The following is a 22,033-nucleotide window of genomic DNA, read 5'->3' as shown; positions in this document are numbered from 1 at the left end:
AAGGTTAGATGTTTGTTTCAATGAATTAGGCACACTTAATACGATATTCCGAATTTCAGATGACTCTTACCAGCAAAAGAATAAGAAAGGGGAATCGTTACCAGCAATAATTTCGTAAATCAAATACACTATGAGGAATTGGGAAACGGACTAGAATTTAGTTTCTTAAAGGCTCAAAAGAACAGATCAACCACTAACGAGGAAAAAACTGCAAACAAGCTATAGCCTTGCACTTAAGCTAGCCACGGCTCGTCAGCAGAGTTCCCCTCGAGAGCGGCAGCCCTGTTTGCTCGAGCTTTTCGACGGCGCTGGTTAAGCCTTTTTGGTCTGGTCTTTTTTATCAGACAATTTAGGTTGGCGCTATGAAATCTCACAATAGAGAGTGATTTTATTTCACAGCAGAAGGGCGGATGAAGTTGCAAATAGTCGTTCAGAATCGAAGGATCCTTGGCTTTGCGCTTTGATAGGAGGTCTTTTATGACGTGAACCACGACGAAACTTGTTTGCTTCAGGTCCTCGAAGATATCTGGGGCGCCCTGTCGTGGACAGTAAACAATAGCTTTTATCTTATTTTCGATTGCGTAAAGTTCTTGAATGAGTTCAGACGCAGATAGTGGGCTATGGTTATTGTTATGATGGGGTGTTAAGCTATTGTTTATAGCGTCGTGCCAAATTATTACTTCACTTGCCTGTGGGTACTCGTATTTGAGCTTAAATTGCACGGTCTTTCTCTGTTTAACGGCCTTAAAACTGAGTCCGGGCTCAGCTATAGATGTATTAAGGTGTCGTGTATACTGAGGGTCCCGTAGTTTGTTTATTTTGCGGCTCAATGAACTAGCACCTACTATAAAAAGCATTGAATTCGGCTAAGTGAACTGCTAAAAGTTTTCGGATAAATGAACACCCAATTTTTCGGCTAATTGAATACAAAAATTTTCGGCTAATTGAACACCCAAAAAATTTTAGGCTAATTGAACACCCAAAAATTTTCGGCTAACTGAACACCCAATTTTTTTTTCGGCTAATTGAACACCAAAAATTTTTCGGCTAATTGAACACCCAAAAAATTTTCGGCTAATTGAACACCCAAAAAATTTTTCGGCTAATTGAACACCCAAAAATTTTTCGGCTAAGTGAACACACTAAAAATTTTTCGGCTAAGTGAACACCCAAAAAATTTTCGGCTAATTGAACACCCAAAAATTTTTCGGCTAAGTGAACACCCAAAAATTTTTCGGCTAATTGAACACCCAAAAAATTTTCGGCTAATTGAACACCCAAAAATTTTTCGGCTAAGTGAACACCCAAAAAATTTTCGGCTAATTGAACACCCAACAATTTTTCGGCTAAGTGAACACCCAAAAAATTTTCGGCTAATTGAACACCCAAAAATTTTTCGGCTAATTGAACACCCAAAAAATTTTCGGCTAATTGAACACCCAAAAAATTTTTCGGCTAAGTGAACACCCAAAAAATTTTCGGCTAAGTGAACACCCAAAAAATTTTCGGCTAATTGAACACACAAAGTTATTCGGCTAACTGAGCAACCGAAGTTATTCGGCTAATTGAGCACCCGAAGTTATTCGGCTAATTGAGCACCCAAAGTTATTCGGCTAATTGAGCACCCAAAGTTATGCGGCTAATTGAGCACCCGAAGATATTCGGCTAATTGAGCACTCAAAGTTATTCGGCTAATTGAGCACCCAAAGTTATTCGGCTAATTGAGCACCCAAAGTTATTCGGCTAACTGAGCACCCGAAGTTATTCGGCTAACTGAGCACCCGAAGTTAATCGGCTAATTGAGCACTCAACGTTATTCGGCTAACTGAGCACCCGAAGGTTTTCGGCTTAGTGCTATGGGTTCAAAAGTATATCTAGGCTAAGTATGTGCCGCCAGTGTAAAATATTAGCACCAAGTTTAAGAGTCTGACAACGTCTGATCAACTACTAAAGTAGTCCCAACAGTTGAGCTTACAGTTTTGGAACTCTATGCTCCTCACGTCACTATGAAGTTATCCGACCACGCCTCTGATTGTCAAAGTCACTCCACAGGACACTGACCCACTAGCAATGCTCCACGGACCACTATCACCAGCGTTGACCCTGCCTCTGACTGCCAAAGTCACTCAACGGGACACTGAACCACTAGCAGTGCTCCACAGAACACTATCAACAATGTTAACCCGGCCTCTGACTGCCAAAGTCACTCTACGGGACACTGAACCACTAGCAGTGCTCCACGGAACACTATCACCAACGTTGACCCGGCCTCTGACTGCCAAAGTCACACTACGCAACACTGAACCACTAGCAGTGCTCCACGGACCACCATCACCAATGTTGACCCGGCCTCTGACTGCCAAAGTCACTCAACGGGACACTGAACCACTAGCAGTGCTCCACAGAACACTATCACCAATGTTGACCCGGCCTCTGACTGCCAAAGTCACTCTACGGGACACTGAACCACTAGCAGTGCTCCACGGACCACTATCACCAACGCTGACCCGGCCTCTGACTGCCAAAGTCACACTTACGCAACACTGAACCACTAGTAGTGCTCCACACAACACTATCACCAACGTTGACCCCGCCTCTGACTGCCAAAGTCACTCTACGCAACACTGAACCACTAGTAGTGCTCCACAGAACACTATCACCAACGTTGAGCCGGCCCCTGACCGATAGAAGTCGATGTAAGAACGAAAAATCCTCGTCCTGGTTTTTTCTCACGCGGTGGACCAAATATTCGAGCCTTGTATCCGACAATAAACTCGAATGTAACAAAACGGAAGACGGGAAATCTTTATTCAACAATTACGAATCGAATAAGATTCAAGAAACGGCTTTTTATGTCAACTATAGCTTGTGTATATAACATACGACACATAAGAAGTTCACTTCACCACGTTAACAAAAGTTATTCAAAGTAACACTGGCGGCAAAAAGGCTAGACACTACCTGTTAGCCTTTTGCTAGCCAATATCGGTCGATTCAGTTCATGTATGACGTAATTTGGCCTTGCATTGGCCCTAAAATTGAACCATTCAAAGCGTTTTGATACTCTAATAATTTTATATCTAAGTCATCTTAGTCTAAATCGGGCTGGTTCGGCCCAAAACCGCTCTCTAACAGTCCGTTGCTCAAGGTACATGTATTAGAATACTGATTTTGCTTTGCCAATTTGGTCGTAGTCGGGGGCTCGAACCAGCGACCTTTCGATTCGGAGTCCAGTGCGTTACCGTCTGCGCTATGCCGCCTTGATTGCTTGCTATTCAATTCAAATATATACGCTTACACGCTTACAAACATACGCTGCTTAGTTTATATATATAAATACGCTTACTTTGCATTCGCAACAAGTTTAATGTTTGAAAAGCGGTGAAGGCGGTGAGAGCGGTGAAAAAAATTCACCACATGTCTTACAAAAATCGCTTCATTTGCTTTCCAACGTTTACTGATTCTGATTTAAAATCACAAGAAATGTCATAGAAGTAAGTTTCAGTTGCCGCAGTGGAATAAGAAGCTGCAGACATTCAAGAGGCAAGAGGTTCGAACCCGTGTAACGAAGTTTCTTTTTTGTAAGAATACTGAAAACGCGGTGAAAATAATTAATTCACCGTGATTCACCCCATTCACCGCAAAAAGATGTAAGAAATACGCGGTGAAATTTTTTACTTTCTTCGCATTTCACCGCATTTCTTACAAAAATTCACCGCCAAACCTCGACCCGGGAATCAGTCGGTTTACATAGCATTGTATTCCCGATTTCATAGCTTGAAGGTTGTGACGTCAAACTCTAACTCGATCGTTTCTCAATTCAAAACTCGAAAATTATCGGAAGTCATTTCTGACTTCCTAAAATTACATTGCGGTCTATTGGATAATCGAGATCTGTATAGAAGTCGATATGATTTGCTAGTCAATTCCGGTGGAGTTTAACTCTTTCCCTGCCTACTTGCAGTAATTTTTTCTTACTTTCTATATTTGCTAATCTCATCTGCTGCAACTCTATTATGTTTTATTGTGCCAAAAGAGACGATCATGGAAGCCGTTTTTGTCTGATTAGGCTTTTAGAATTAATATTAGGCTGTAAAAGGATAGTTTTGTATAAAGTTGACCTGGATAGTCTGGCAACAAAATGTTTCTGCTTCCAATTTAATATCTGATTGTTCAAGAAATTTCGAGCAATTATAGAAGGTTTCGGCAACTCAACTTAGATGCCTCTTTTGCAAAAAAAAACCTATTATCGACTATTTTATTTGAAAATATGGATCGATATTGCTGTTGACTATCGCCACAAACAATTGTCTTTATAACTTGCAAAAAAACTTGTATTGGTGAGGCGCAGATCTGAAGTGGCATAAAGTGGGTTTTGTGGATGGGTTTCATATCAGTAGCAGTTTCTAAAAATATAGACGATCAGCAAATTAAAAACGCTGAAAAAATAGGCTTTGTGTTTTAAAAGCTAGTTGAAATCAACAAGTAGTTATAGAATTTGATAATTGTTAGAATTCGTTTCATGGTCACTGGTTGTTTTGTATTCACTGTTTAGCCTGGGAAATCAACGACGTTAATGAACCTAAATAAAAGTAAGATGACATCAACTTGAGGAGAGCCTCATATTCTAAAAATGAACAGAATTATGCGATGAATTTGTACCTTCACTGAGCAGAAATAGGCCATTTTTTTGCAAAATATTTCTATGTTTTCAAGGTTAGTAAATTTAATTAAACCCAACAGACACAAGTTTATAGTTTCGGTTCTCATAATAAGTAAAACTCGTAAGAAGGGATATTTTTTTCCAAAAAGTACTCAGAACTGCAAGTAATTTAAAATAAGGCTCAGAGATTATGCTATTTACTTTTGCGTAGCTTTTTGCGTAACATCGAAGCTGCCATATTGTCCAAAATGCAACAAACCCTCGACATAAGTATCGAACGTTTAATGTTGAGTTCAAATTGAACGAGCCAGAGCGGTGTAAACCGTTCAAAATTGAAGGGGGCGCCCTATTCGAGAGTTTGAACTGACTCCTCGACAAGGGGTTGTTCATGGCCTGGAGACATGACTGAACGCACGAAAGTCTGGAGATAAGCATTTTTGACCGCATGATGCCCAGTGAATCGAAACTTGGTACATCTTGGTAAGAAACATACTAAATCTTGGTAAATCTTGCCAAGATCTTGCCATGGTACTTACCGAGAAAACATCCAAGATATGTACGAACTTGCAAGTTTTTTTTGCATGGCTGTCAAGAAACAAGATCTTGGCAAGATTTCCAAGAAACATTAACCATGACATGGCAAGATATAACAAGTATTAAAAATTCAATAGCACCCAAAAACAAGATGTAGCCGGAAATCATAAGATTAAGCAAGAATTATCAAGAATTATCAAGAATGTCAGAAAATACTGCTCCCGTTAGTTTATTAACCAACAAATGAGCTGCTTTTTTCCAGTATAATAAAATTTTTAAGTGGATGCTAGCTCGGTATGTACATAGTACACACCTTAGACAGGACCACCACCGTGAAGGCCCCCACTAAGGTCCCAAAAAATTTTAAAAATTGTAACATGATATAAGACAAAAAAACAAGCGTTGAAAAAACAAAACAGCAAAAAAACAACACTCCGCAAATTGAATACATCCAAAGCAACTACAGTATTTAAGCATCTAACATCAAATACGAAAAACAAAAAAAGTCAGCTTAAAAACCAAAATTTTTCATAACATCAAATACGAAAAACAAAAAAAGTCAGCTTAAAAACCAAAATTTTTCATAACCACATTTTTTTCAAAAACAATAATTCTGACAGTTTAAGCTCATCGACATTATCAAGATCTTATCAGGTTAAGCCAAGAAAATTTCTTGACATGTCTTGATAAGATCTTGCCAAGATCTTATCAAGGTGTTCCAAGAAATTTTATCAATCAAGATCTTGGCAAGATGTGTCAAGTTTTGCACGAGTTGGCAAGATCTTGCATGACATGACATGGTGTATCAAGTTTCGTTTCACTGGGTGGTCTGTCTATGGACGCACAGCAAGCTTAGTTTTGTGACGCATGATCTTTGATTCGGAGAAAGCACAGCTAGTTTAGTTTGGGCACATCACACAGGTTTAAGTAAAGCAACAATCAGTTAACGGGGGGGGGGGGTTTGGAGGAAATAGCAGGGTCGAGTTTCTCAACTCGAGTTCATTTTTCAGATACGAAGTTATAGACGGAGTACCAGTTGATGACATTGCCCTGCTATATCTGAAGAAATCAGTTCAGTTGGAACCCTATGCATTTTTGCCTCTATGCCCAGTATCTCAAGACATTGGAACCCTACTTGTAGCCTCCGGTATGGGATCTATAATGCTAAAGTACGCAGTCATTCCTTGGCAACTTCGTCGTGTCTATTTGACGGAATTTCATAATCTGACAGTATCAGTGGACAATAGTCAACAACAAATCCAATGCCCATATGGCAGTATTTGCACTAAGGGATCTTTTCTGACTTTACCCCCCCCCCCATTTTTGTGTTCTCTTCGTGGAAATCCACTTATCCCCGCTTGATGCAAACATACACACAAACACATGCACAATCACACACAAAACACACACACACACACACACACACACACACCTACACATACACACACACACATACACACACACACACACACACACACACACACACACACACACCTACACATACACACACACACACACACACACACACACACACACACACACACACACACGCACACACACACACACACACACACACACAAACAGCAAACAAACAGATAATAATGCATCGAAAATTTCAAAACAGCTTATGTCAGTTGAAAACGGAGCTTGTAAATTATTATTGTTCCAGATTTAATTTTGTTTTGATAGTCTAGTTGAATCATGATTAGAAAATTATTACAGAGTATTAATTCTGCAGCCAGTCACAACTAGATACAGTTTTTGTTAAATTTTTATGTAATTTTGAATTCACGTCTCCAAAACAAAAAAATGGTTATCATTGAAAATAGGTATTATTAAACTGGGTTAATAATGTTTTTGACCGACGCCACCGAGTCTTCTGTATACTGTAGATCGAACACTTCAATCACAGATAACTTTTGCTAAAACACGTGACTCACGAGGACCTACTCCCATTTGCAAAGTAAAGTGTTTCTAATGAACGAAAACTGCATTTTGGGATGGGGTTGCTATGGTTATCGATGACTGGAGGGTAGAACCAGAGAAGATCGTCCTCTTAGTCGATTCTAGAGGGCGGTGGCTTGGGTAAATTTGACGACGGTGGCCCTTTATATGCTCTTTCCAGTCTTTTTGGATGCAACTTCACATGTTTATATGGCGTGGCAAGCTACCCTTTGGTGAACATGAATGAAACTGAGATCTCTGCAAGTGTGTTTGCAAGCATTCCAAATCATCATTTATGGATCATGTGGGCGCTATCACTATTTTGAAAAAAAAATGTCTAAAATAAACATCGGTTCGAAATTGTTTTCAAAGCGATTTCAGAGAAAACCAATTTAAAACTCTTTAATTTTTAGACATTCTGACAGATTTAATTCTAAGCTGAGAAAATTTACTTTCATCGGGTTGTCTTGTACAAAATCAGTCTTCACAATCGCTATCACAGCTATCGTTTGGGTATATGAATAAACTGATACTAAATAATTGAACTGAAAAGTTTTTTTTTCATCGGTAAGTGAAATGAGGAACAAACACACATAAAAATTATATTATTAAAATTGAGATCCCTCTCAGCTTTTTATAATAATCACATAGCAGGGTTAAGCCCGTGTCGAGGTTTTACAGAGAATAATGTAAGATCTCTGGTGTGACAATAATCTAACGGTGATAATAATTATTTGTCACACTCAAGTGCCCGCATCGTTGCATAAACAATTTTGGCCGCTGATATCAAACGAACGGAAAAGAGTGACAAGATCAAAGATTAGAATCTACTAAACTCGTCGCTAGAATTCTCCTGATCATAATATATGTGCGTAAAATACAAGCGTGAAACAGCTATGTCCCGAGTGAATATACTAAAGCAAATGTGCTTTTTGCAATGTAATGAATATCAATTCTGGATAAAATTTTGACTGATCTGACTTCTTGATTGGCCAAAACTCCGGAAATAAGGGAATTGAAGATTTCTATTTTCAGTATAGTATCGTCCTTAAAATTCTTCAAAGTTGTTGTTTTAAAAAGAATAAAATGTCGACAAACCTCCACCCCTATTTGTTAACATTCTGTTATGGAATACCACAAAGCAGTTCATCGAAGTTTACGCATATTTTATATTTCGTTGGATTACAAGCAGTCAATTACAACAATACCACCAGGAAAAGCGTTTTTCCCACTAATCAAAAAGCTTGCGTCAAACGTACGTCTTTGGTCTGAAACCGGACAGACAACCCAACAGCAACGCGTATAGTTTCATGAAAAACATTTTGAAAAAATTTAGAAAACATTTAAATGAATGGACTAAAAATTATCAAACGAATCTTTCACAAGCACAAAACATACAAAAAAGTAAAAAATCATAGCAGAAAAAATCTGGTCTTCAAAAAATAAAATTGCGGTTAAAAGTTGAATTTGTACAATTAATTTGTACATCCAGATGACATAAAACTGCACTCTTACACTCTGACACAAATAAATTTACCATACCTGGACATGGTCTTTTCTGGACAATTTGAAAGAACAATTGTATTTTTAAACCTCGACGTTTTAATAGAAACAGGTAAACAAATTTAAATTTCTCCTCAAATTTAACACGAAAAAAATTACTAAAGTACGAACTCCAAGTAATTATCTATTATCTTTTTACTTTCTTCTGTAAAAGCAAGAATTTTTTATTCACGTACCTGAGTGAAATTTTATTCAGATTCTGAATTCAATTCTGTTAACTAAATTTGTTTACAGCCATATCAGCGCTACGTGTGATAGCGGCCCGCAATACTAAAAGACAACATCATGAATATCTTAGGCGGGCTGTTGTTCTGCCACGACAACAATTTCCTCAAGTGACTCTGATCATTTCTATTTTGAGTTACCAGTTCATGTTTAAACAAAAATGAATTGACATCCCGGGTTGCTCATTGTACAACATTTTTAGTGGTCATACTAGGTGATATATGATTCTTAGTAACCAGACTAGGTCATGTATGATTGATATGTTTTCTTATTAGTCATGCAAGGATCTTACTGGAAGATAGTGTATGATTTGTACGACATCAAATATGATCCTGTAAGACTGCTAAAAACTTGTGGCTTGGGAGATTCTACAAGCTACGTCAGAATAACCACGTGAGATTATTGTTAGCTTCCATTCGATCAAGGAAGCTTGAATAATTAAAAAAAGACAGCAGGACAAGTCCTGAAACATTTTGAACAATTTTCATTGACTAAACAAAAAACTAGACACAGAATGGACAATGAAGCAATGAATGAGTGGATTGAAAAATCATTTACAAAAGAATTCCCTCAAAAATATCAACAAAAAGTAAACATGGAAGTCAAATTGCCGCATGTGAACAAAAAAACACAAGCGAGAGAACAAAGCTTTTTTGAAACACCGTTTTCCCTCTGCTTTAAAACTAGAGTGCAAAAATTTGTACATGCAAAACCACTCGTTTTTTCGCTCCAATTCCTGTTACGGCGTAACCGAAATCATCACTTCAATTCGACTTGAAAGACCATGAAAGTTTGTGCCCAGATCTTTAGTAAAAGACAGCCCAGTCTGCTAATACTAATTTTTTGAATTGCAAAAAAAAGTCGTAGAGACTTAGGTAAACCACATGAGTTGCTGGAGACTTACCAACTATCAAAGCACAGTTCTTGAAGTCTAGTCAAGTTGTCGGCCAAAAACAGTTGGAAATTGCAGCAGTTCAAATGAACTGGACAAACCTAAACTTCACAAGAAATGTTTGCACTTTTAGAAACAGTTTCATGTTGCGCGTATGTAAAACCCTGAGGAATATCTAAACTTTAGGAACTACAAAGTTGCTAAAGCAACGAAATTCAAAAAGTAGCAGATTGAAGAGATTATTGTTTACAAAATCATCTGTGCTGATCTTTCAATCATTTGAGGGATCTTTTCCGTGTGCCCCCCCCCCAGTACGTTATGCCCCTCCCCCAATACAAAACAAGTCCCATTACATAGTAAATCATTGTGTAAAAACATGACACTTTCGTCTGAGGGGTGCAAATAATATGCACCCACTAAGCTGGGGAGGGGTAAAAACGGTAAAAAAAGTGTTCAACACTATACGAGGGCTTGTTGAAAGGCTAGTAGCTTTGAAGCTTTGAATTTGGCGTAAATTTGTTGTCTTTATTGCTTATTCAAGCACACTACTAAGTTGACCCAACGTTTTCCACCCTCAGTTTTTTTTTATGGAATTTTCTCACCAATTATTTTGCCCGACATTATTGGTCCATGGCTGGGCCTGGCAGATTTCGTTCAACTCATGAACAAAGCCAACAAATATCTTTCACGGCCAATAAAGTCGACACGAAGTCAATTGAAACTCGATATCAGTCGACCGCTCACTATTGTAGCAGTAGAAATACTGGATGTACACCTCCAACCAATCGAGGATTGAGAAGACATTATTCTCTTTTATAAATCGCATGCTCCACTAACTCTAGTCAGTCTGTTAGCTTAGATACACCATGTGTATACTCTTGACTCCGGTGCTGTATTGTATAACCACCGTATTATTAGAAGTTTACTTCAGTGTTTTACAGAGTCGGTTAGTCTTAGAGATATATGTCTGCCTACTTCGCGCGCAGAAATAGGTAGCCCTAGCTCTTCATTTTTTAAGGCTGTAGAAGGAGCCCAAAGAGGGGTCTGCCTTAACTGGTGCGACCAGTGAGTTAACAAATTCTAACCGTAAAAAAGCTCACAAAACGAACTATTGAGAAAAAGACATAGGGCTAGTTTGTATAATTTTATACTCTTTCTACACCTAAAGTTTTGGAAACGGCGAACACAACCCCAACGAATAATTAACATAAAAACACCAGTATTAACAAAATGAGCCGTCACTCTGGTCAAACGTCATCAATAGCGGACACACATTCCAAAGTATTTTGAATTAGCTGTTCTTACTCAACAGAACAAGCGACCTACGCATGGAATCCTACCGTCTAAAATTACACAATAGCAACACCAAGATGAATTAAACATACTGCTAAATACAGCAAAACAACTCAAATATCACTAATTTGCAGTAGAGCAAGAGCCTATTCTCTCATTACCTGACAGAAATTCACAAGTCTCACGAACCGCTTTTTTTTCATACTTAATTGAAATCTCACAAAACACTCAGTTCTTTTAATTTGTGACCCTCTCACTAATACTTATAATAAACTCATCTATAACACTTTATTTAGTCCCCTATCAGACATACCATTTGAATTTCTTAACGGAGTTTGCACAAAATTACAACCCTCTGAGAGAGGTGGTGCACTTAGAAAATCATAATTTGAGTTTTTAAAACACTTAGCGTCAACACTAAACACTGCTGGTCTAAAACCACAAACAGAAAGCTTGCACGAGAAATGGCTAGACAAGAAGTGTACGGTTTCATTCACTTACAAAAAGTTTTTAAGCTTTGAAAAGGATGCAAATTTATCACAAGAGGAGATCTTACACTCCCTCACACTTCTATCCTGATACATACACAGATTTTGGAAATGAATAGTGAGACATATTTATCCGGAACCAAAACTTATAGCCAGTACATAACCAAAATTTATAGATCAACCACCAGAAACACTACATTACATCTATGATCCAAGATGGTTTACGATAAAGTTCGTAACTATCACAAAAGTATCATCTGAAATTATACAAAAACTAAAAATTGATCAAAATAACGTTGAAATTAAAAACATAATAGCCGACAAAAACGGTTTACATTTACAAATATAACAAAAATCACAAATACATCACTTGAAGCATCGAAGTGAAACCACAGAATCGGATTTTGATTCCACACTGGTTGATGATGGAACACTTTTTTCATCACACCCTAAACACTCTTTCACTAATTGATCTTGAAAATAACAACAATCACAATAATATAAATCAGGTTTTTAGTGAAACCACTAACAATATAAATTTTTACGAAAATCATAGAAAAAGACAACCTGTGAACTCAACTGAATTGATACAAAATTCAGATCCACTAAACACAACTCTTCCAGTACTACCTATTTTAAACAAACCGTTACCACGCTTACAAAGACAAAATTCAGTACATTTTAATACTGAACCAGTTATTTTAAATACCTCAACTCAACCAGCTCCATCTAACAACCAAAATATTCAATTAGCCCCACAACAATTAGTAAATTCTGTTAGACAATTTAATTCACAAACTACTCAACAAATGCCCTAATCCCTTATTTTAAAAAGAATTGTCTACAAAACCACATTCACCAGTTGCTAGACAAAATACACAAATGATATATCGTTATTTAGGCGGTTCAGTACACATGCAACAGTCTTTAAGACCATTTGATGGTAATGACCAACGCAAACTAAAGAAGAATTTCTAAACGCTATTACAGCTAATATGGTCATGACAATAGGCCCGGATCAAGTCGACTCACAATATCATGAAATATGGATACTAAAACCAATTGCCATGATACAAACGGCTTTGATTGGCCCGGCATAACAGTGGTATTCCCATGTACCACTAGAAACGAAAAATAACTGGCAAGCATTTTGCCGAGAAATCTGAAAAAACTTTGATAACCAACAATCGCAAACACCAGCGAAATTACTCCTAGAAAACGTAGCACGTGCTTCAGGAGAACAAACAAAAACATTAGCAATCAAGATTGAAGACATCTCTAAAAAAAGTATATGTTGATAACGCCCCAGATTTGAGAAAAGCACAGATGAAAGAGGCACTTTTTAAAACACTAGACCCACAATTATCTTGAATAGCTCTCAAAAAAATGTTAATCACAAATCACCAGCATTGGAACCACCAATTCCATTTACACAATTAGCTGAAAAAAAATCATCAAGAAGACATCACTAGAACACAAACAGATAGACATAAAATGAGCTTAAATTTCTTTCTTTCATCATCCATAAATAATATATCTATGGATGTAGATAATCTCACAGTAGATGATATCCGCACCAGGGAACAAAATATTGCATATGGGATCAACTTGAACAACATAAGTACTCAATTGATCCAAATTTTAAAGGGAAACCGCTATTCCTCAAGTTTTGAAAAAAATGTTCATAATGAGGACACCTTATTCACACTTGCCCTAAGAAAAGGTATGTAAAACCACTTGAAAAGGCTAATTTTCAAAAGCAGACCTTTAACCAAGCAATGAAGGGAAATCAAAATCTCCCAAATAAACAAATCACATCAAACAATATGGCGAGTAAACCACTACCATTCCCCTATCACTCACGGAGCAATAGTGGGGAAAACTGAGACACTTCTCGACTCAGAAGCCCTAACAAATCTTCATTTTCAAACTCCAAACCATACTATGGAAACAATAACTTAAAACTACCAAGTAGATCTGGTTCACCAGACCCGAGATAACAAAATAATCAGAAAAAACCATACTATAATAAAACAACAATTACTCTAATACTTCTCGACCACAATCACCTAATCATAATAGAGATGGAAATCGTTCACGACAACCATTCCCACAGAATGTTTTCTGAATGTACAAAATTACTTTAATTAACTTCTAGATCAAGAAGAGACAGATGACACAACGTCTAACACTGAACAAATGAAAACTCAAATGTCTCAGAAGAACAACTTTTAGAAGAACAGTTTAACGATTTACTCTTCGAACTCCACCAATATACACAAGATGAAGATTTCAACAGTCAGGAAGAATGCAATATTCTAACACGAGAAAACAGTTTTCCAATTCGTGTAAAAACAATACTTGGGTACTACCAATTACAATTTTCAGACAACAGACCCCTGATCATACGAGAATAGTCTCTACAGACTAGAATCTTGAAATTGACTGCTTAATTGACTCGGGTGCAACACTTCATGTGTTTAAAAACAATACTTGGCATTAAATTAAAAAATACCACAAATTACAACTGAAAGCATCAACATTTGTTCTATCAGCAGCAAATCTTTCCAAGTTACAGTCACACGGAACTGTAAAACTTACGCTCTACCCAGACGTAACAAAACATAGAACTCATCAGAACAAAAAGTTCACACTAACTTTTCACGTTTCAAATACTAATTTTAAAATTCTGCGAACACCATTCCTAGAAACATATGTAGAATCTATAAAATATTCATCTCATACATTAGAGATCGAACATAATTATGAAACGAGGTTTCTATATTTTTACGAGTCTTCCACAAGATCAACACTATATTATTCAAGATCTTTTCCCGTCATCAGTGATCACACCTTAAATTTCCAACCTTTGGAACAAAGAATTTCAACTTATTCACTCAATGCATACAATGCAAAAGCAAATATACAGATGGGACTATTTTTTATAAATCCTATTTCTCATTTATACCACTACGCAAAAATGTGATTTTTTCTATAATGGTTATAAATATTTTGGAATATGCCTTCCCATCTTTTATTCAAACTCTTATTCAAAACCCTTTAAATTGCCCAGTGTCACTTGTAAAAGCTTAATTGGGTAATCACAGTAAGATGTCTTACTCATTGACCTACAAACCAAGAAATATCGCATTAATGAAATCACTGAGTTCATGGACGATTATAATGAAAACTACCTTAAGCACGGTACATCAGAAGCACTTAATAAATTATATTGCTTAAATTTGACCGAGCAACAGGAACGTTGACCGAGCAAAAAACATTTTGAACAACTAGCGCAACTCTTACTACATTATAAACACTGCTATGCCATGTCTAAACTTGATGTAGGAAATATCAAAATCGAACTAAGTCTACCCCCAAAGGCAACTGCAATATTCAAAAAGCAAAGAGCTAGTTCTATACCCCTACAATTACAAGAACGAGTGCAGCACTTACTCGACATCTTAACACAATTTGAAATAAATCCACCAGCAAACACAGATTCCCTCACTAGAGGAAACACAATCATTAATCCGGTAATAATCCCTAAAAAGGGAGAATCACTGAAAATTTTCTCAGGTGCCCGTCAAGTATACTCAATGATTGACGATACTGAATGTAGTTGGCCGATAGAGCCAATACAAAATATACTCACATGGATAGAAGGACAGAATTTCTCATTAGCCGACATGAACAGCGCATATAATCAGATGCCATTAGATTATCCCTCACAGCGACTGACAATTTTGTTATCGCCGGACAAAAATACTGCTTTAAACGATTGTTTTCCGGTATTTCTTTAGGCCCAGCGGCTTTCTCATCCTTTATTAGTAATATATTTAAACAACTGATTTGTCACACTAAGAACATCACGTATCTTGACGATGTTTTCACTCAAGATACCACAACAGACACAATCGTACAGGCACAAAACAAATATCACAAAATTCTCGATAAAGAAAACCTCAAAGCAGCTCAAGACAAATCTTTCTTTTTCTTAAACTCAGTCAAATTGTTAGGACATCAATTCCAAAATAATCATATACATCCACTTAAATCAAAAATAGATAGCTTTTTACAGCCACAACCATCAAAAAACACAAAACACAAGAGAAATACAGAATTGAGTTGGATTTTTAACATTTATTTCCAAATCAATTTACAATTTAAGAGTAATCTTGAGACCTTTAAATCTCCAACTTAGAGACACAATAGATTTTAAAAGTGAACTAGAACTACAACAAACGTTTTTTAGAGTTAAGAAGGAACTTACAGACGGTACACCATGTCTCGCAATTCCTAACTCAAAAAAAGCTGTTTTTATTCTATGTGATGCCTCAAACTATGGCATTGGATATGAAATTTTCCAGAAAAATCATATTGGGAAAAAACTCTGTTCCGCGAATTCTCGTTGGTTCTCTACCACAGAGACCAGACTCTCAACCATTCTTTGCGAATGCTCCAACAAAATCTATCAACTTTCTGAATATTAATTCCTCATTCATGGGTCATAACTTCTCCAATTTTTTATTCGAACTCTTATCCAAAACCCTTTAAATTGCCCAGTGTCACTTGCAAATGATTAATTGGGTAATCACAGTAAGATGTCTTACTCATTGACCTACAAACCAAGAAATATCGCATTAATGAAATCACTGAGTTCATGGACGATTATAATGAAAACTACCTTAAGCACGGTACATCAGAAGCACTTAATAAATTATATTGCTTAAATTTGACCAAGCAACAGGAACGCGAATACAAAGCGAAACAGAAAATTTTTCACATGCCATTTGACACTTCTATGTTCACAGACACAGATAAAAACAAATTTCTCGGAATGTGCAATTTTGAAAACACAAAACTCAAACAAAAACATTTTGAACAACTAGCGCAACTCTTACTACATTATAAACACTGCTATGCCATGTCTATGGCATTGGATATGAAAATTTCCAACTATGGCATTGGATATGAAATTTTCCAGAAAAATCATTTTGGGAAAAGAACTCTGTTTCGCGAATTCTCTTTGGTTCTCTACCACAGAGCCCAGACTCTCAACCATTCTTTGCGAATGCTCTGTCAAAATCTATGCACTTTCTGAATATGAATTCCTCATTCATGGTTCACAACAGCATATTATTGGATACATCGACCCGAAGCCAAAGCTGTCCTTGTTCACGCAGAAAAATAAACCAAACCACAGTGTTTACAAGTTGAAACTTAGAAACTTATCTAAATGAAATTTCTAAACTTAAACATAGTTCGGTCACAACTTTCTTTATCTTCTCGTCCCATACCACGATTGTAAAACAAAAACCCAGCCTCTACAAAATTTACATCACCACAGAACTCAAAAATTCAAACAAAACCAACCATATTTAGAAGCCTACCCTATTGCACAACACATAGATGTTACTCTAAAAACTTATAAAACAGAACCATTTACACCTGATACACAAAATGCAAATTATGCCGAACTGATAAATAGCACACATTATTCACTTAGCGGGCACTAAACTTCAGAGAAAATTTAAAAGAATAGGTAGCTCACAGTAACTAAAGGAGGATCTCCGCCAGAAGGTAAGCTGGTAAATCCGCTCGGTGAAACCCTGTACCCGATGGAGATGAACAGCAATCTCCTTGCACAACCATACGGAGACTACAGACTACAAGCTATCCTCCGACTGGGAACAAATCCTCACTGCAGGGCGGTGAAAGGCAATTGGGTACTTTGACAGGACTGACGTTACTGGCCAGCACATCTTGTAACTGGCACGTTCAATGGTTCCACAATTGGGTGGACTACTTAATGACGACGCTAGTCAACACTCTACTGACAGGGACTTCAGACGACGGCACAAGTCATAACCTAATTTGACAATAACACCACTCCTCACTTCACTACACAACGCGAATGACACATCCAGTGTTCAGAAATTCGAATTTAGAACTCTCAATACCGGATGGACGTAGCAGTAGAAATAATAGATGTACACCTCCAACCAATCAGAGACTGAGAAGACACTATTCTCTGATATAAAGCGCATGCTCCACTGACTCTAGTCGGTCTGTTAGTTTAGATACATCATGTGCATACTCTTGACTCCGGTCCTGTATTCTGTTACAGCCGTATTAAAAGAAGTTTATCTTTATTCAATCAGAAACCGAGAAGAGACTATTCTCTTTTGCATTGTTCTAATCCCACTAACTGTAGTCAGTCTATTAGAGTTTTTGCACGATGTGCATGCCTCTGACTCCGCAGTTACTCGTTTAACCACCATATTAATAGAAGTTTATCTTCAGTGTTTTACAGAGTCGGTTAGTCTTAGAGATATAGGTAAACCTACCGCGCAGAAATAAGTAGCCCTAACCCTTTATACCTTAAGGCTGTAAAAGGAGCCCATCCTGGGTCTGCCTTACTATCTTTCCTTACCCAATATTGGTTGAACGCGGTTGGTCTCTTCATAAGCCGAACTCTTAATTATAGAAGCAAAGTTTATCCATGGTGAATAATATTTTGTTTCTTTTCCAAACTCATGTAGTCAATAAATGTAATTATTTAACTAATTAAACTTAATGACTCCGTATATTTGGGGAAAAAATTAATGACTATGAATGAGCTCTGCTTCCATTTTGAACTTTGAATTAAATCCTAGTTTGCCCGCAAGTATCATATCTGATTTCTTGGTTGTCGTTCAAGAATGATTTCCTAGGTTTCATTCAAGGATCAGGAATTATATGATTTCTTTGGTTCCATGCAAAGATCATACTAGGGAATACGCTATGATTTGTGTGACGTCGTTTATGATCCTATATGGATCCTAGCAATCGGTAACCCGGGATGTGAACTTTGAGACTCTTGTAAACTACAGTGATATAAGCACCAATTGGTCTAAAATATGTTGTATCAATTCATTATTTTACCCGCTTGTTTTGAGTAGAATTCCAACGAGCGAGTTTTTGACCAATCAAATAAAAATATTAACGTCTCATGCTGGCTTATAGTATGTAAAAGGCAATAGAAAAAATTTCGCAATGTTATGCGTTTTATAATACAAGGTGAAGAAAATATCTGAATGGCGATTCAGTGGGAGTTTTTCTAGAGCGTCGATAACCCATCCGCAATTCTGGACTATATGCAACGGTGCATGGCGAGCGTTGCCGTAGCCAGCGGTCCTCCATTAATATCTAAGACCGATAATAGGTTATTAAAATTGTAGGCCAAGTAATATTGTACCGTAAAGTAAGAACAGGGAATTCTCTTCTAGGTGCCAAGGCGGGTGAGCAATTATTGGCAAGATCCAATACATTTCTCGACGGATCTTTTCTGTTCCTGTACAAATTTACTCAAGCAAATGTACTCTAGAGGCCGGTTTTGCGACCTAGGGGGCAGAGAAAACTGATCTGTTCCAAAGATTTTTACAAGACGAACTTAAATAATCGCTAGCGCCTTTACGCATACTTGTTAAGGACAAGTATTTTACTTTCTGTCATTGAGCTCGGCAGAAACGGTTCCGATGTTGAGCCAGAAAATCAAGCGACAATAAATTTGTTGATCCCACTAATACAAAGTTTGGTTACTGGGCGCAAATAAGTTCACGTGAGATACTGTTTCTAAAGTTCATCAGATCATTGCAATTAAATTGGATCCAATCTAAACTCAATTGTCTTTACAGCCGAAATTATAATGTCGCGTTCAAATATATCTCTCCTGTATTTTCTTGTTGATTTATTTCTTCTTTTGGAAAGCTCACAATTTACCTTATCCCGGTCAACTCCGAGTTCTGTAACGCAAAAGTTCCCGCTCAAAAATTTAGAGTCCTGTTTCAAATTATTACTTTATTGAATTAATTGAAAATAAGCTGTAAAAAAAATAGAACGCTGGTTTAATCATTACGACGGTTCAGCGCCCGTACCATATTAAGTATGGACCATTTTAACTTTTTAATCCCACAAAAAGTATCTTAACAAAAAGTAGATCTTTACCGTTCGTGCCCCCCAGCTTAGTGGGCGCATATTATTTGCACTCTCCAGCCAGACGCACGTGCAAAGTTTTTACAAAGTGATTAACTATGTAATGACACGTGCACTGTAACTGGGGGACACATAACGTACTGGGGGGGGGTCACAAACGGAAAAGATCCCAAAAAGTAATAAGGGTCTAACAGTGTGGGATATGGTGACACAGGATCGATTATACTAATAGTAATGAAAATTAGGGGCATTGGCTCAATATGCATATAAGAGTTTTTCCTGGATTAATATGTCGCAAATTTCATAGCCATTTAAATTATTATATACAGATCTTGGAAAATTTTTCTAAACCCTCTGGTTTTTCTAAACAAATTCTGAGAAGGATTTTTTCTATGGAGTTTTTCCCGATACCGATTATATACAATATAAAACTGTAAAATCAAAAATATAGACGATTGTCAAAATATTCGGAAAAAATGAACAAGCAGCAGGTTGAGGTCCTGGACCAAAAGCTGATATTTTCAGAACAAAATTAACCAACAAGGGGGAAGTCGTGCGTTCAAAATTAAATGGTCTAGTAAAACGAATGAATGTACAAAAGTCTGGACGTAGTGACACCTCTTGAGCACATGAATTTCTTGCGAGTTAAAAAAAAGCGTGAAAAACAGCTGGAGCCTTGGTCGACTAGGCACTTATTTTTGCTTTTAATTAGCCAAATCTACATAAAGAATTGAAAAAGGAAGCTAAAGTTAAAAAAGCAAAAAATTTGCTTTACTAAATAGAGGGACAGCACCTCTTTCAACTGGAAAATATTCTACGTTTTATTGTTCATAGAAGCCACAACTACACTTCTCAACCATCACTCTAAGCTTTCTGTACATAAAAGGGCAGATCTTAAAATTTTGTGTACAACCGATATGTACAAGTAACGAGACAAGAAATAAACGCAGTAAATTCTGGAGGTACTCCCCGGGTCGAGGTCTCACCACAAAAAATCGTTAAAAGATGTAAAAGTTGCGGTGAATTTGATCAAAATTTGTGAGGTTTGCGCTCAATGCGACGAATGCGGTGATAAAAAACTTTAAAGCTGTAGAATCGGTAGCAGTGAAATTTATTTACAGCTTAAGCGGTGAAAATAAAAAATTCACCGCTGAAAACCGAAAACTTTACAAGTTTTCAATTCACTTGTTTTTCATAATGTTCATTGAATCTGAATTTAAATCACATGAAATATCATTCATTTCAGAGACAGATGGAGCAGTGGAATAAGAAGATGTTGAGGCAGTTTCTTTCTCGTAGAAAATCCAATGAATGCGGTGACAATAAAATTTTCACCGCTAAAACCTCGAATTTTACAAAAACTAACCGCTCGAAACCGCAAATCTAAGAAAAATTTACCGCTTTCACCGCATTCATCCCAAAAATATGCGGGCGTTTTGCGGTTAAAAAATTTTTTTACTGCTATTCACCGCTAATCTTACATTATTTTCTGATCAAACCTCTACCCGGGCAACTTTAAACGCAGGAAGAACACACCAAAAGTTTTGGACGGATGACAGCCTAGATACCCGGGTGAATGTTTGGTCAGAAAATAATGTAAGATTAGAGGTGAATAGCGGTGAAAAAATACTTTTTTCACTGCAAAGCGCCGGCATCTTTTAGCGTTGAATGCGGTGAACTTTTGTAAGATTACCGGTTTTTAGCGGTGACATTTTTTTTACCGTATTCACCGGATTTCTTACAAAAAAGAAACTGCCGTACAGGGGTTCGAACCTCTCACCTCCTGCATGTCAACAACCTCTTATTCCACTGCGACATCTGTCGCTTACATCAACGATATTTCCTTTGAAATTAAGATAAGCGTTGAAATTAGCGGTGAATATTTGTAAGGTTAGAGGTTTTAGTGGCAAAAATTTTTTTCTCCGCATCCTGCTGTTAACAGTGAATTTTTTCCCCGCATTCTGTTGAGAGCGCAGAAAAATTTTGTTTTCACCGCATTCTGATGGTAGGGGTGAAAAATTTTCTATCACCGCTTAAGCGGTAAAAAACAATTTTCACCGCTTAAAAGTTTTTCTTCACCGCATTGATCGCAGGGAGCGCAAATCTTACACTGTTTACTCAAATTCAATGCAAATCTTACATCTTTTAGCGATTTTTAGCTGTGACACCTCAACCTGGGTATAGTGTTTATTTGTTTGGGACGATCTGGACATGACCAATTTTTGGTGGAACCTCAGCTTGGGGTTCTCGATTCAATAGCCGTTTTGAGTATGAAATGTTTAACATCAACACTTGATATCGTAATCCTTGTTTCCCTTTTTAAGAGATTCCCCAAATTGTAACAAAGACTTTGAATTGAAACAGGATAATTTCAAATTCTTCCACTTCCCTCATTATTAATGGTATTCCCAGTTTACATCACTCATTTTATGTCAAAGTGCGAAATTTGAACAA

General features: G+C 37.1%; 1 protein-coding gene across 2 annotated transcripts in view; it reads left to right on the top strand.

Moving 5' to 3' along the window:
• LOC142353198 (chymotrypsin-like elastase family member 1) overlaps positions 1-9,105 on the top strand; it is a 49,557-nt gene extending 40,452 nt beyond the window's left edge. The window contains exons 4-6 of one of the 2 annotated variants that reach the window (XR_012761036.1): positions 6,208-6,344; positions 7,258-7,445; positions 9,003-9,105. Coding sequence is in view for 1 of the 2 variants with exons in the window: in XM_075405418.1 (XP_075261533.1) it covers positions 6,208-6,344; positions 7,258-7,286 (166 nt within the window). In the remaining variant the exon portion in view is untranslated. Of the gene's footprint in view, positions 1-6,207; positions 6,345-7,257; positions 7,605-9,002 lie in introns of those variants that run through there. The other variant, XM_075405418.1, reaches the window with a different exon arrangement.
• Positions 9,106-22,033: the final 12,928 nt, after the last annotated feature.

Source organism: Convolutriloba macropyga, chromosome 14 (assembly GCF_964194025.1).
Source record: "Convolutriloba macropyga chromosome 14, txConMacr16.3, whole genome shotgun sequence".
Classification (NCBI taxonomy): Eukaryota; Metazoa; Xenacoelomorpha; order Acoela; family Convolutidae; genus Convolutriloba; species Convolutriloba macropyga.
This window is presented reverse-complemented; position numbering and strand designations above follow the sequence as displayed.